This window comes from Typopeltis vanoorti, chromosome 16 (genome assembly GCF_054136105.1).
Source record: "Typopeltis vanoorti isolate ZY-2024b chromosome 16, IOZ_Tvanoo_1.0, whole genome shotgun sequence".
NCBI classification, from domain to species: Eukaryota; Metazoa; Arthropoda; class Arachnida; order Uropygi; family Thelyphonidae; genus Typopeltis; species Typopeltis vanoorti.
Window position 1 is genome coordinate 113,344,053 of NC_143564.1, and position 17,907 is coordinate 113,361,959.

Genomic DNA, 17,907 nt, shown 5'->3' on the forward strand with positions numbered 1-17,907 from the left:
ATCTAATTCCACCTAAATGCATGACCTTACATTTATTAACATTGAACTGACATCCATTTTCACATGCCCACCATTTCAGCCTATTCATCATTCTGCAAGTACTGCATATCAGCAACACTCTTGATTATCATACCTATCTTTGCATCATCAGCAAATCAGCAAATGATTATCATACCTATCTTTGCATCATCAGCAAAAAAACCCAAATCATGGGCAGCCTGTGTGTCACAGGCTACCCATGTCACATCTCAAATCCTTCCCAATGTCATTAATGTAGAAATTGAATAACGATGAACCAAGGACTGATCCTTGAGGGACACTACAGGTTACCTTGAATCTTGCAGATTCTTACCCCAATATGCATACAGATCATTTCATAAATAAAGTAATATATACAATGTGTACATGATCTATATACAGTGATTATTTTTTTCTGTAAAAATTTAAAAATGAAAAAACACCTGACGAATCTGATAAAATCTTCCTGAGCATATAGGGCTCAGATCAATTATGAATATGACAAAAATAATAACTTTACTCATTGAGAAACAAGGGAAATCTAATATGTGGATGATGGTTACTCCGGTACCACAGTACTCACACAGTCTTGTCACCTCCCACTCACTCAACAGGAAGGGATTGTAAGATGATTATGACCTATGTGGAGAACAACCTACTCTTTACAGTCCTAGTGTAGAAAAGACTGATATAATTTGATTTCAGCCTTCATTTAATGGAGCTTGTTGGTGGACTCTATATTCCATAATGAGTGCCACTGAAATAAAAGTTTGTCGTATGCTCTGCCTGTAATTGGTGTAGGGCATAGATCTCATTAGTCTCTGATTTTGAACCATATATGTAAATGCCACAAAATCAGAGTAGTCCATTATACAGGCTTAAAAGAACTGCTGATAGACAACAGGAGGTATGAATGTTTGGGTAGCCTGCAGAAAGAAAGCATAGTAGTATACATTAATGCCATGGCAGTAGTGTAATTGATAGCATCTGTGCAATATTGTCTACCCTAATATTTAGAGTAGTTTTGGCAGCCAAATGAGTGTTGTACAGATTCTATTATTGTGGGGAAGGGAAAAAAAAAAGTTGGCCATGTGGGATAGTATAGTATTGATTTATTTTGATAGCATGCAATAGACAGTTTCTGACATTGAAGTGACAAGGGTGGTTCATTTGCCTCAGCATAGAGACCAGGGGTTGGTGAAATTAAAAATGCTCCAGTTGGGATTCTTATGTACTCTCTCTCTGACAGAAGCATAGACCTGGGACTCATAATCATGTTTCGATTTTATCAATGCATGGTACAAATGAAGACATCTGCCAGCATGCCAAGATGTGGAAGACAAGGTGAAAAGAATGTTCACTGCTTTATGACAACTGTAGTATGTGAGGGAAGAAATTCAGTTTCTTGTGAAATATGAGCCCAAGGACTTCACTTCTGGTGCATGGATTAAAGTTTGCCCTAGTCTGAGTTCTGGATCTGGATTAAGACCACATCTGTTGAAAAAATGCACACAAACAACTGTCTTCTACTGGGAAAATCTGAACTCATTTACTAGTACCCATTTTGAAAGATGGCAAATGGTTTGCAGCAGTCTCTCTCTGACCTTCACATGACATGAATGACAGGAGATGGTAAAGTCATCCACATAGAGGGCATTACTTACAGTTTGTTCACTTGGGAAGTTGTGAGTGAGTTAAGTTAGATTGCAAAAAGCATGACACTTAAAACTGAACCTTGTGGGATTCCCTCCTCTTGTATATAGTTAGGAGAGAGTGATTTCCACTCAGGCTTCGATGATTCATTTGATGTTTTTCATAAAAAGAGAGGGTTTCTTTCCAAGACTATAGTTATATAGGTCTTCAAATATTCTAAATCTCCAAGCAATGTTATAAGCTTTTTCGATATCAAAGAAAACTGATGTGAAGTGCTTGCATTTTAGGAATGCATCTCTAAACAAACTTCCAGTTGGAGATGAGCCAGATTGCCTCTCTCTCTCTCTTAAAAAAAGTTTTCCAAAAATCTTACATAAGCAATTAGTCAGAGCAATTGATCGACAGTTTATTAGGGATTTTGGATCCTTCCGTGGGTTAGGCAAGACAATAATAGCCTTTTATAAGATATTGGGAAACATGTTGTCACAGAAAATTCTGTGACAACATGCAGAGCATCATGACTGATCCAAGGCAGATGTTTGATTATCTCATAATGGATATATATTATCTAGTCCAACAGCAATTGAGTGACATTCAAAGCAGCTTTTTTTTTTTTTTTTTGAATGACCTGTTATCTTCTGTATTGCTCAAAGAGAACAGAATAAGTTGTTTTTCTGCTTTACATTTTTGTAAAAAATGGGGATAAAGAACTCCAGGGGATAAGAATTGCTGTATGGGACAGCAATTATGCATCCATTATTTTCAAGGCTTGAAAGTTTGCAAGTAATATATCGGCCCTTAATTTTCCAGATTTTATCCTAGACTTCTTTGTTATTAGTTTCTCTTGTCATAGAAGATATGAATTGGATCCAGAATCCCTTTTGACTCTGATGATAGGGTGTGTGTGTGTGTGTGTGTGTGTGTGTGTGTGTGTGTGTGTGTGTGTGTGTGTGTGTGTGTGTGTGTGTGTGTGTGTGTTACTCAGGCACATTTGAAAGCAACAAGATTTGTTGTTGTGAGCTTCCTTTGCTGCTGCACAATCAGCCTTCCATCACAGTTTAAAGAAAAGTGGAAACTGAATGGAAAGGAGCTGACTGTCAGAGAATCAAATTCTGCTAAGGAAAAGAAGATGAAACAGCCAACTTGCTCAATTTTCTATTGGGATATCTGTGATTAGTACATGGTCGCTTATGCAAAAAAAGTGGAAGTCATGGGGAAATGATCACCTCCAAATAATTTGTTATTGGTTTCTACTTAAACAGTGAGAAGAGGGAGGGTGAATAGACAGCTAAATCAATGGCAGAGAATGTTTGGGTAGGAAGAAGGAGTTATTTTTTATTTCCTGTGCTCAAAAAGAAGAGATTTTTGTTGAGTATACACTCTACAACTACATCCAATACAGTGCCCAAACAACTGAATATCTCCATCCAAATCTTTGCCAATATCATTAATAAACAAGTTAAACAATAATGGCCCTAAAACAGACCCCTGAGAAACTCAGACAGTGCTGTGTTCATTAAATCCCCTATTAACATGGGGGATTTAATGCAATATGACATTATCAAGGTAAGGTCATACTGGTGCAGATTTCAGGTATGGTGTAGATGCAGCACACTGTTACAAAAATTGAAATGAAAGTTGATGGCGACTGCCCCGATGTTTGCATTAAGTGATACTTACTGGAAGGGGTATGGTTGCCCAGAACGATAGCAACACCTCCATGGGCAGGGGTCCATCTCCCCTTACAAATTTTCATTATGCCAGATAGTCAGTGGGCTTCAGGTATGTTTCCTACAGGCAAAAGTGCATTGGTTTATACTTCTGCAAGAGAGCTTTCATGTCATCAATGACAGAATCCATGATAATTCATTGTAGAAACATTTTCATTGCATTAGATTTTTTTCTTTTTGAAAAATTGTGCATAGCCAGTGTCTATTTCTTGTTCCTCAAGAAAAAATATCCATGGCATAATGTAACTGGACTCCCTCTGGAGAAACAAAAATAGATAACTACCCCATCTATTAATGATCTGGAGGATGTCCTTGATTCTTTGCAGGATATATATTTTTTTTAGCTTGTGGATTTTTATTTTGTGGAACTAGCTTTGGTATATTTTTGGTGTGAGTGACCATGAGGTGATTACCTGGGTGGTTGCTAGCAGTGTGAGGATCTCTGTGAGAAAAGGGTATATGTGGAACTACAAGGAGGGGGGTGATTATGAAGAGCTCAGGAGACAGCTTGCAGGTGTACATGGAATGAGAAGTTAGCTGGAAAAGAGATCAATGCAGCTTGGGGGATTTTCAAAAACTATCTAGTAAATGCAATGTCTAAATGTATTCCAAGGGTGAGAAAGTTAAATAAGGTAGGTGTGAGATGGATGAATAAAGAGATTAAGCATGCAATACAGAGAAAAAGGGCATTATGGAGGCAGCATAAGAGAAGGGGAAATAACCAATTCCATGAGGTTTACAAAGACCAGGCAAGACGGATGACTTGGTTGGTGAGGGTAGCTAAAGTGAGGTATGAACAGTAGTTAGCTAATGAAGCCAAAAAGAATCTTAAGGAGGTCTTTCAATATGTAGCCAGCAAAAGAAAGAATGAATATGGAAAGATGACATTGATTGGAGAAAATAGTATAAAGTCAGCTGCTGTGGAATGGTGGAGATACTTAATGAGCAGTTCATAAAGGTCTTTCAATCTTGTAAATGTGACTTCATGGAGAGATTGAGAGCAGTTGATGATGGGGAGGAGAGACTGACTGTAAGTGAGCAAGAGGTGTATGGGAAGCTGAGCAAAATAAATGTTAATAAGGCTGTGGGACTTGATAATATATCACCAAGTATTCTGAAGGAATGTGTCAGGGAGTTGACACCTGCCTTGACATATCAAAATTAAATTCTTGGTCAAGTTCCTAAGGAGTGGAAGGAAGGCAAGATTGTGCCACTTCATAAAGGAGGTGATCGAACTCAAGCATCTAACTATAGGCCTATCTGTGTGTCAGGTGTAGTGGCTAACTTATTGGAGAAGCTAGTGAGAACTAGGATCCAGAATTGGGTTGACAACAATGGTATTATCGTTGATGGAACAGCATGGATTTGCTAAAGGGAGGTCATATTTTAGTAATCTTCTTACTTATTACAATAAAGTGACTGATTCCTTGGACAGAGGAGAAGGATACACAGTAATATACTTGGATTTTGCAAAGGCTTTTGATAGAGTACCTCATGACAAGTTGACAGTCAAACTAGAGCAGATGGGGTTGGATATTAAATTAGTGCATTAAACTGGAGACTGGCTATCTGTTAGGTATCAACAAGTGTGTATGGGGGAGCAATATCCAGGAAAAGGAAAGCCACTAGTGGAGTTCCTCAGGAGTCTGTTTTAGAGCCATTACTGTTTAACTTGTATATTAATGATATTAGTGAAGATTTGGATGGATATATTCAGTTGTTTGTGGATGATGCAAAGTTGGGACAAACCATGAAGAGTAGAGAAAATGTTGTGGTCTTAGAAGAAGACTTGAATAAATTGAGTGATTGGGCATGGAAATGGGGATGTGACGTCAATGTTGCAAAATGTAAGGTTTTAAAATTTGGAAAACAAAGATGGGATGCAGAATTTATGATTGGTCAGGATATATTGTCAGAGGAGGAGGAAATAAGAGATCTGGGGGTGATAGTAGATAAGGATCTGAAATTTAGGGAACACAGAGCCAAAATTGTGAAGACAACACAAAGGCTTCTGGGAATGATCCGGAGGACACTGACTTGTAGAAGTAGGGAGATTCTTGTTCCATTGTATAAGGCTTTGATTAGGCCACACATGGACTATTGTGTCCAGATTTGGTCACCTGGTTTTCAGAAGGACGAAGAGATGTTGGAAAGGGTCCAAAGGCAACTGACAAGTATGAGGAAAGATTGAGAAGATGTAATTTGCAGAGTCTGGTGGACATGAGGAAGAGGGGAAATATGACAGAGACCTACAAATAAGGGGGTTGTTATAGGATCAATGCTGGAGAAGTTCTACAGAAAATAGTGGGAGAACCAAAGGTCATCCCTGGAAACTGTATAAAGAGGGTGTGAGTAGGGGAGTGAGAAGCAGGTTTTTTCGTGCAGAATTGTAAATGATTGGAATGCCTTGAGAGTGTGATGCAAGGAGTTTGAATGTGTTTAAGACATAGTATGATGAGTCTTTCGCTCTAAGAGGTCTTGGAGTAATAATAATAATATCATTAGGAATGAGCCTGTATTGAATTTTCTCTTTGTTACTTCTAAACAGATAGCAAGCATATACATCCAAGAATGTGAGAAGGTGGGACAGACATAGATAAGCTCCTTATTGATGCTTTCTTCATGAGTACCTTCTCAGCATAAGAGGGTTTACCACAAGATGCTATTGCTTTTGTGGTATACAGCTTTTTCACCTCCTGACAGGGGATGCTGTGCTCAGTCTTGTATTTCCTTTTCATCTTTCAAGCTTCAGCATGCTTGAGAGTAGACTTGGTCATCCCCCTCATAACTGGGGTTTTTTGGTGTTTTGCACTTATAATTTTTCTTCTCATGATCTTTACTGCCACCTTAGTGTGAGCCATGATAGGAAGTCTGAGAATGACCATGCTCCTGACATTTAAAGCAGTGCAAAGGGATCAAGATGTAGAGCTTAACTGGACAGTTGATCTGCTTTCACAGATAGCGGTGGTTTTGGTGTGTTGAATGTAAGTATGATACTCCTGGTGAAAATGAGGCACCCATCCCTACATATGAAAATTCTTCTTATGTCTATCACTCCTTGGTCCTTCAATTCAGAGCAGTTCTTGCCAGGAACATCAAGGAGGTCCTACTCTGATATTAACCTCTAGAAAACTTTAAAAATCATGCAAAAAATAGTTTTTCAGACTGTTACTGATGCTGCTTCAATAAGATGTTTCCTGAACAGTCTCTTGCCTTATTTTGGAGATATGCTGCCAAATCTTCTGTATGAAGAATGGTGGCATTTTTCCAAAGTGGACATTTCCCTGTTGAATGTAAAATTAAGAAACATGGTGTGTTTGTTGCTGTCACTAATATTTTCTGTTTCTTATTTTGGTTTTTTGTTGATGTTCCCATGATTTTGGAACTTGGTTGGGCTTGAAGGCCCTGATAAACAAGACGATGAAAAATTATTCATTCTCAGAGGAACTTGGTTCAGTGATAGAGCTCCCCATCCACCAGAACCACACTTCGATGACCACCTTCTCCAAGCAATGACTGCACTCAGGAGTAGAACACCAGGGTTACTTGCCACACTGGCAGCACAGCAAGTGGTACCAGTGTGGCATCTGAGGGAAGGAGACTTTACTGCAACTCTGTTGAACATTGCAAACAAGCCCACAGTCATTTGATCGTGGCTGGGTGATCCAAAACTGTCTGTTTTGAGAAGAGAATCCATGGGTCATAATACATAGCAAAGCATATGCACAGCAGCATAGCATTGGATCTCAATGCTAATGGTCTGGAAGATAGGATAATAATATATAAATAAAAGACTCAGGTAAATGAAAAATATAGGAAGAAAAACATAGAAAAATAAGAATCAATCACTGGGAGGTCCATGCACACAAACAGGTGGCTCACATGCAGGGAAGTAATCAGACAACTTGAATGAAAATTATCCTATTCAGTGAAAAATATCTCTCCTCCCAAAGACACTATGCTGCATAGTCACAACAATAACAAAAGTATGATAGTATTATAGCACAAACTACAGTATCTCACTAAATATGATCTCTAACGAAGTAATTCAAATTTTTAGTCATAGAAAACATCATAGAAACAATATGTTCTGCCAAATTAGATAATCATTATAAAACATTTTAACTAACATGTCATCTGGCCATAATGTATATTTTATTCTTTCTTGGTTACCTAAATTTAATACTTCTATAACCTGCTGATGAAGGCCATTCCACATATTTTCTGCTCTAATATGTGAACTTGGAGTGAATAAGGGTCAAAGCTATATAACCAAGGAAACTTCCACATGGCCTTTAAAGGAATGCAGAGAACCGATCAGAGCTTCTGACCTAATGTCCAATCCTCACCTTCTTGTGGTGCACCCTGCTGGGTATCTACCTGGATACTGAACGAATGAGGATGGGCTAGCAATTTGGGATTTAACTGACCAAATTGTATTCTTATTGGCTTAAACCAAAATAAAAAAAAGATGGTACAACATAACAGAATTTCATTCTGGCAAGGGCTTCGCCAGGTTAAACAAGGCTCCAGTTGTTTTTGCCAGGGAACCAGGCCAAACAGCGAAAAGTCAGCTACTGCAACAAATCTAAAAACACACCCCAATTTAACATCACAGAGTACTATCATATCCTGTACACCCCCTTGAGGGTACATGGCAGGAATTTGATGATGACGAGTTCAAGTTTGGTACCATCAACATAAGAAGCCTGAATAGCAATGAAAGAAATGAAGCTAGCTGAAGAATTGGATAAGTAATAGATAGATATAATAGGGGTGACTGAAACAAAAAAGCCAAAAACTGGTGAGATCTTTCTGAGCAATAAATACAAAATGTTATATTCAGGCAATGACAATCAAGGAAAAGAAGGTGCAGCCATAATATTCAACACTAAATACGAGGCTAATCTTCTTGAATGGCAGGCCGTCTCAAGTAGAGTAACATGTACAAATATGAGAATGGGGAACTGGACAATGAGACTTATTTGTGCCAATGATCACACAGAAGGTTCTACACTAAGGCAGAAGTGGAGGAATTTTTTTGAGGCTTTAGAGAAAGTAATTGACACAACAAAAAAGGAAAAGTTGGTCCTAGTTGGGGATCTAAATAGCAGAGTAGGAAATGTTTGTCAGAGATACAAAAATATATTGGGAAAATCTGGAGAAAACCGCAAAGCAAATAATAATGGCAAATACCTGTCTGCTCAGGACATGGACTGGTTATTACTAACACCATTTTCCAACATAAAAATGTGCAAAAATTCACATGGAGAGAAGAAGCAAGGAATAAGTCTCATTAACTATATAATTGTTGACAGTGATGTTTTCTTCCTGGTGCAGGACACCAGAGTGTACAGAGGATTTGAAATTGGAAGTGATCACCATTTAGTCTTGAGCAGGATAAAATTGAATTTCATATTGAAAAGAATAACATATAAGAAAGTTTTAAAGCAAATAAAAGTTGAGCAGCTCTCAGATGTGAACTGTAGACTAAAATACACAAACATCATTCAAGAAAATAAAGAAACAGTTTGAGAACAGGAAACAAACCCTGGAGATTCAGCAGCAAGCCTTGAAGAAAACACTGATTGATTCAGCCAGAGAGACATGTGGTGAGGTTGTCTGTAAGAATAGAAAAATCAGAACTCCATGATGGACACAGGAAGGTAAAGAGGCAGTGAAAGAAAAGAAGACAGCATATCAAAAGTTCCTGACAAATAAGTTAGCTTGTGCTCTTAGAGAATACAGAGACAAATTCAAGAAAGATAAACATTATGTAAAACTAGCTAAACGAAAGTCATGGGAAGACTTTGGTAAGAACATAGAAAATAAATATCAAGAAGGTGGCAAAATATTCTGGAGGTTGTTGAAAAAGCTCAAAACTGGAGGAAAGGGTGCTGTAAAAGGAATTAGAGATGATAAAGGTGACATGAAAACAGGAGAAAAAGATATCCTTGAAGTATAGAGTAATTACTTCAAAAAATTGCTAACTGAAAGAAGCAGTGATGACAGCACAGTGTTAAAAAAACACTGACCACGAATGCAGTCAGGAATACATATCCATACTAGAAGTAGAAAAAGCCATCAAACGCCTGAAATGTGGAAAGGCAGCAGGAGTAGATGATATTCGACCAGAAATGCTCAAGTATGGAGGTATAAAAGTCTTACAGTGACTGCACTGCATAGTTCAGAAGGCCTGGACAGAGGAATGAATTCCAGATTATTTGAGTAGAGCTCTCATAGCACCTATAGTATATAAGGGAAATATAACTGAATGTCAGAATTACAGAGGTATTCATCTACTGAGTGTTCCTGATAAGATGTATGCAAATATACTTGAGAAACAGTTGAGAAGAATTGTTTAAGAAAAGCTCGGTGAAAAACAAGTTGGATTCAGGCCAAATAGAGGCTGTCAGGAACCAGATTTTCACTTTCAGACAGATAGCTGAGAAATCATGGGAATATAACAAAGATCTGTATTTAAGTTTTGTCGATTTGGAAAAGGATATGATAAGGTGCCAACAGAGAAGCTATTCAATACGCTACAGTTATATGGTGTCAATGGGGTATTATATCAAGCGATACTTAGTCTGTATTTGAGTTGTAACTCTGCAGTTAGAATTGAAGGAAGTACAGGAAGATGGTTTAATGTTAAGTCTGGTGTGAGACAAGGATGTACATTATTACCTCTGTTATTCATTATCTATATGGATCACATTATGAAGGAAAGTGGTATTAAACATGATATCAAAATTGGAGATGTTGACGTCAGCTCTTTGCTTTATGCGGATAATGTTATACTTCTAAACAAATCCACTATAAGTCTGCAAGATTCCCTGACTAAAGTGAATAACTGTTGTAATAGACATGGCCAGCATTAAAAAGACAAAGACAATGAAAATAGGCAGAAACATTGAAAATATCAACTGCATTGTGAATGGAGAACCTATAGAACAAGTAAAACATTTCAGCTACTTAGAACGATTTTTTGAGAAGATGGTAAGTTAAATATGGAAATAGACAACAGAATCAACAAGGCTGGTATGGTAGAAAGTCAATAGAATAAATTTATATGCAATAAGAGATTAATTAGCCAAAACACTAAATTAGCTGTATACAAGACAGTGTTTAAACCAATTTTAACTTATGGATCTGAGAGCTGTGTTAGAAGTAAAACCTGATCAAAGACTAGAGACTGCAGATATGAGAATCCCAAGAAAGATTAGGGGCATGAACAGATGGCATCAATGGCAATATCATATTAAAAACAAGGATATTAGGAAAGAACTTGACATTGTCAGCATCCAGGAATGCATTAGCAGAGCTAATCTCAGGTGGGATGGTCACTTAAACAGAATGGGAGAGGAAAGATTAGCAAAACAAGTGTTCTCTACCAGGTTTGCAGGAAAAATACCCAGAGCAAGACCAAGATATAGGTGGATTGATACTGTAAAAACTGCCTTAGAAGATAGAAATATAAGATCTGATAATGCGGGAGTCTTGACAGGTAACAGACTGATTTGGAGGAAAATTGTAGATGGAAGTTAGTAATGATGTAATTTTTGATGTAGTGCTATCATATCCTGTACACCCCTTGAGGGTATACAGTATATCAGGAATTTGATGACAATGATATGTGAACTTTGTTTATTTGTTCTACCTCTCTTCTTCACTATCCTTTTATTATATCCTATAGAAGCCAGTCTAGAAGAATGGTTATGGCAAAACAATTATTGCCAGACTTCTATTTCATCCATAAACTCACCATGTAATTCATAACAGTAAAATAAGTATCTCTCCTGTACTTGAGCTCCATTACAGCCAACTTAGTGCTAAAAATCTTAAGTACAAAATATGAACCACAGTCAGACCTTTAACCAAACTTTACACTCCTTGTCCAGTAAAACAAATCAAAATGCAGCAGCCTGAAGTATTTATATGCTTTTGTCTCTGGTGTGATTGTAATGTCCAATACTAAGAAGGATACATGGAAAATTGCAATCAACAATGTACAGAGGAGCATATATAAGATATCACACATGAGTGTGCTGGCTGTATCCAGTTATGTACTTAATCTGTGCATCCAAATGACAACCAGCATATAACACCAGAGGCACAAAATACATAGTAATTTATTGAGTTACTAATATTTCACTGGATTTCAAACCAGCATCTTCAGAGCACAAATTACAACTGTGGTAAAACACAGTGCTGGATTAGATTATTGCAGAAACAAGTCATACTGTAACTGAAATGGAACTTATAATATCCTATTAAAGTGTCTTCTAGAGACTAGACAGAAATGAAGTTAATTCAGAAATGTCAAGCTGAATGTGTTCTCAGAATGACTTCTCTTCTTCTCCCTTCCATCATCTATGTGGATGATGATGAGGCTGAATGAATGACTCAGAATGACTACACTGCAGATATTATGCAAATGCTTATATAGGTTAGGGGATGTCTCTCAAATCTAAATCAACTTCTATGCCACACAGATTTCTTCCATTTAATCCTGCATGAAAGTAAAAATTATCCAGAGAGTGATCTTCTAGTCCTGCCTTACTAAAGATGACTACCAGGCACCACCAGCCGTATAACCTCCAGAACATACAATAGGATGGAGCTGAACCTTCAACTTGAGATAAAGGTTGCTAGCTGGATGTCTAGTTTGAAAATGGCATGGTGATTACATGTATCTTCAGCTATCTATATAAATGCACCACAGATATAGGGGATGGGAATAGTTTTGTTGTGAACTTGTGTCTATCATGTATAGGAGAGATAGGGTGGAAGGCAATATTTTGTCTATTTTATATGTTTGCAGTCAACGGTGAAAAAGTCTTGTGAAGATAGTGACAAGTTGGGTCATTAGAACAAATAGCCTTGACTGTATATTATGTGTTTTGAAGATACACATAATGCCTTTTTAAAACATAATGAGATGGACAGTGATGTGACTGCTTATGTAAAAACCTTCCTGTGTGCATGCAACTTAGCCCACATTGGAGAGATCAGCAGAGCTATCAAACAACCATCCTCAAGAACATGAAACTATATTCAAAATCATCTGTATTGGAAATCAGAACCGGGAGATCATGTTCTGGATACTCCTTCACACAGGATTTAATGAAAGAAGATAACTGTGCTGCACAGAAGTTACTATATGTCTGAGATGTTATTTTTAGAATCGGAATCAGCTATGAAACACTCCCATAATTTGCTTAAGATCTGGTAGATGGTTCCAAGACTACATTTAGATTGACTTCTCTGAATTAAATTAATTTTTTTCAGCCCCTGGAGAACATCTTGATAGGACATTAGTTTATTTTTCAGTTACAATTGTGTTTCAACAATTCCAATTGGAAGTGTTGAAACAGTTCTAATTGTAACTCTTGTTTTTAGAGAAACTTGTACCATAGTTCTATACAATATATACACAAAAACACAAATAAAAGTATTATTTATTAAATATACTGCCATATATTTCAGTCTAAAATTGTTTGCATTCTACCTTGTAACAACTGTTTTTTTTACCATCTGAATGTAAACCTCAGCTATAAAAACTTAAACATTTATTCAACTACAATTCAGATACAGCAGAAATGAGATCATGCACACATGCAGAATACCAACAAGTCCAGGACAACAGTTATTATTTTTCAGAGTAATGAAAGTTACTGTATATCTATCTAATGTTTTGGTGCATTTCTTTGAATCTTTTCTTCAGTGTATGTGCACCAAATGAAACCCTCGAGGCAGAATGAAACTAGTTGTGCTTTAAAATAAATAAGATTATTGCTCCAATTTTATTGTCTTAAATAGCTATATAAACTATTACACACACAGAGAGAGAGAGAGAGAGCGTCAAAAAAATGTATACACATTTCTGCAAAAGATAAACCTAAATTTATACAGACATCATGAGATGAATACAAGTTACCTTTGACTTCTACAATTACATGAGGTACTCAAAGTGGTTACCATTAGCATCCAGACACTTATTATTACAGCGAACAACTGCTTGGGCAATGTTGGCCAAAGTGTCCAGTGGGATTGCTGTGAATGGCATTTCAATTTCTTGCTGAAGGGCCACCAGTGTAGCTGGTTTTCTACGACACACTACATCCTTTAGAGATCCCCATATGTAGAAGTCCAAGGGTGTTAAATCAGGAGAATATGGGGGGGAGGCCTCTAAAATGGTCTTGCATTCCTGGAATGACATTCGTACCTTGGCCATTTTGTTTAGCTGTCCTATCGGTCACATGTTGATGCTAGTATTCATGTGAGTAACAACATCTTTTGAAAGGACATCACACCACACATTGCTACCATAATTCGATCCAACTTCAAATAAAATCCATAGATGAACATCTGTTAAAGTGTGTATACATTTTTTTGACGGACTCTGTATATATATATGTTGAAAGTTTATTTTTCACTTGGTTAGAATATAATAAATTTAGTTTATTATATTCTAACCAAGTGAAAAATAAACTTTCAACATCTTTCTCTAAATCCAGAATAATTTATTAAAAAAGGTGGCACACCAATTGGCAACTCCTATAGGTAGAGATGACCTGCTAATGCTTCTGGCTGATATCTCCACTTGGGCCTGGCTCCCACTGAAGAGACCTCAATAAAGGTCGAAATTAGTCTGGGTAGTGGACCTTCCCTTAATGCATAATATTAGACATATCCCCAAGGAGATGTGTTTTGCATTAAGAGAGATACTGAGACAAGAGTGTTGGTAGCTTGCTCCACCTTTGCAAGGAGTCGCCCTAGTGTTGTACCACCTTACCCCCAGTCCTGAAGATACTTTCAGGTGCAAACTTTGTTTGCTCACACTTGGATAGAGGATTAAACTAAATTTATTATATTATATATATATTTGCTGGCCTGGTTGGCCGAATGGTTAGCGTATCTGCTCTCCAGCCAAAGGGCTGCGGATCTGAATCACACCATAGACATGGATGTTTGTGATTGTTTGTGAAAAGACTAGTGGTGGTGGGCAGCAGATGGTAGTTGTCGTTTGTTGTAGTTGGTGGATTGAGTGGTTTAGACAAAGAGCTGTAGACTAGGTGCCCTCCCTCGATGAGTCTTGGGATTCTCTGGAGGTGTCATGTAGTTGTAGTAATAATAATATATGTATATATATATATATCTTCAAGCTGTTTCACAGTTTATTCACTCTGTTATTAGGAACTGGTATATCTTATACGTACTCTAAACTTCTTTCAAAAAAGCAGCAGCAGTAGCATTTATCCAGAAAATCATATCAATAAAAGGAAATGTCTTCTATAAAGGCCATTTTGTGAAGCAAAGGCTAGCTAATGATTCTGTTATTATCCAAAATATTATGAAGTATCAATTAACTTTGCCAAACTTTACCACAAATTATCTCCCAGTTTTTAGGTTGTTTCATTTTATCAACACAGCCAGCAGTTTAGCACAGTCATAGCAATGCTCTCTTCAAAACATGCAGAATATGATACCAGTGACTGGTTGTAGTCCAGTGACCACAACTGTAGTATAAATTTAATATCTATGCAGGAAACATATTATTTTAAGCTTCTATGCAGAACATAATCTGATTTAATTTATTTATTTTTTTATGAATGAGTCACTACCATGGAGACCACACACACACTCAGTCAGAAAAGGCCTCAATCTGCAGAGCAAATATAATTATATCCCTCTTCAAACTCAATCACTAAAGAAGCACTCACTACTTCCACAGGCAACCCATTCCAGTTCACTACACACTTTATGACAAAAATGCAGATCTTACACCAATGTTGAGAACACTATTACTCTGCTTCCAGGGATGATAATTTATTCTTTCCTCATCTATGGTGTTTTGAAAAATCTCCCATGCATTGATCCTCCCTTACTAACTTCTACATTTCTGTCTTATCCTCTCTCCTTCATTTCACTACCAAACTTCAATGCTTCTGTTTTCCCTTTGTATTCATGTCACCTTCCCATGCACCTTCTTCACAGGCTGCTCCTCCCTGGCAATCATATTTGAGCATGGTATTATACGAACTAAGTGCAGTTTAATCAAGAAGAAGAAGAATGACTTCTTTATACCTGCAAATTAATGGTCTTTGAAGCATTACAATTATCTGTTGTGATGACACCTAGCAATGCAGTCCCTAATGTCAACTCTGACTAGTATCAATTCATAGACGTCTACTCTCATCAACGATTTGAAGTGAATTTCTCATTAAAATAATCAACCTGCAGTACTTTATATCTAAAATGTAAAGTAGTGCACATGACAACAATCATTATTAACCCACCAGTTTATTCAAGTCACTATAAATAAATTACACATTCCTTATCTTCCTCTACAACTACTGAGAATTAACAGCAATAGATAACGCTTCAGATAATCTCAAATCTCATTAATATACAAATGAATAGAGGTAGTCCAAGGATGCACCTTCATATTCTTAGGCTCTGCTTTCCATGCACTACCTTCTAATACCTATCAGTCAGCCATTCACCCATTCCAGGCTAATCAACATTTTCTATTCCATACCAATCCCAGTTTATATGAGTCTTCCATGCAATACACTACACTGCATGAAATATCAAATGCATATGAAAGTCCAATGGTCCAAGTGTGGTCAGGACTGATGGTTTGAGTTAGCCAATCTTATATGGAGGTGGAACAGTTTCCTCCACTCAAGAACTCAGTTTATTCATTCTGCCCACTTCACCATTCTAGCCACTCCACCATAATTCAAACCAAATTACATTTCCTTGCCCATCTTGGCTATTCTTTTATCATAAATTATACACATATTGCTAAAACAAGATCTACCTTTAACATGATTACATTTTTACATACAAACACTAACTAGTTTCTGAAGTATTTTAACCACTACTCCAGAATAGATGGTCAGCAGTGTATAATTAGTTGTAGCTATCTCAACACTACCCTATAATGGAATTGTCCTTCCTTCCTTCCTTCATTCGAATCCTTTGAAATTCTGCCTGTGCCAAAACTTTGCAAACTTGAGTTGGCTAAGTGGTCAGCACATTTTGACCCAAATAAATGATGAAATGGAGTAGCTGGCATTTACTGTTTCCTTATAACTTGTTTTACATTAAACACTTGAAAGTGATGGATGTTTCTGAAAAGGATCTGTGAATTATTACCAGAATGTAAGTTAGCAATCCTACAACACAAACAATAGCAACAAATAACAAAGAAGGAATAGTTTATTTTACTCAGAAATGAACAACATTTGATTTCGTTAGTGAAAACAAACAATAGCTTGAAAAGACCAAGCCAATTATTAGAAGATCATCATATGTTGTACAGCCTTTACAAGATGATAGACTACTAATAAGACAAGCTACCAGAATACATTGTGTAATGTATGTTCCAAAGATAATAGAGTCCATAAAGTAGGGCAGTACCTTGTTTGTATGTATATGAAAAAAATATACATCATGTTCCATACAACTCAGAATTTATTATTATTTTAATCAAGATTTTATGTATCACCAAAATGTGGGAAATCAGAAATTATGGAACCCAAGAAGTGGATACATACAACAAATCAAAAATGACTATACATAAAATGGAGAATGGAATTTACTTACAGCATTAATTATCACATATTCTGGTGTTCTTGTAGTAAAAATACATCCAAGTTGCTTAGCACCTTTCACTAATGCTCCTTCATCTATCAAGAGAAATTATAAATACCAATATGCTATGTATATTAAATTACAGCACTGATATTTATATTGCTATTTATCTTTCTCTATTTCATATGGTATAATTCACATTAACTGATATACGAGGTGCGATTTAATTTAATTCCTGGAATGTACCTGCAAAAAACCTACGTTTGGAACTATACATTAGTGGCTACTGTCACCTTCGAAGTAGGCCCCCTTGAGCATTTATACGCTGGTTTAGACAGTGTACCCATTTTTGGAAACAGGCCTGGAACTTTTTTTTCTGGAATACTCTTGAGTTCCTTTATCACATTATGCTGATATCAGTGATGTCAGAAAACCTTCATCCTTTTAGCACAGTCTTTAATTTTGGAAACAGCCAGAAATCACAGGGAGCTAAGTCTGGTGAATAAGCAGGATGACCTAATTCGAAAATCGATTTTTTTGCCAGAAACTCTCTCATTATGAGTGCACTATGGCTTGGCACATTGTTGTGATTTCTTTCGAAATTCATATACCCAATTCTTCAGTTAAAATTATTCCGATTGTTTCTCAATTCATCAGCCACTTAATCTCACACTTAATCGTCTGTCAGACCATACCAAATCTCACACACTGTTCACATTTGTGTCCATCATTTTGGTTTTTGGCTGCCAACTTCTGGGATCGTTGGTCACATCTTCTCGCCCACCTCTGAATCTCTTATGCCACTCAAAGACACTTGACTTTTTCAGAGCACCCACATCATATGACACTTTCAACAGCTCCAACATTTCAGTAGCAGATTTGCTTATTTTCACACAAAATT

The 17,907-nt window shown here is 36.9% G+C and overlaps 1 protein-coding gene across 1 annotated transcript in view; it reads right to left on the reverse strand.

Moving 5' to 3' along the window:
• Positions 1-17,907, reverse strand: part of ATP8A (ATPase phospholipid transporting 8A1) — a 1,088,708-nt gene that overhangs the window by 630,634 nt on the left and 440,167 nt on the right. The window contains exon 17 of the mRNA XM_090406292.1: positions 17,019-17,101. Within this exon, the coding sequence (XP_090262418.1) occupies positions 17,019-17,101 (83 nt within the window). The remainder of the gene's footprint in view (positions 1-17,018; positions 17,102-17,907) is intronic.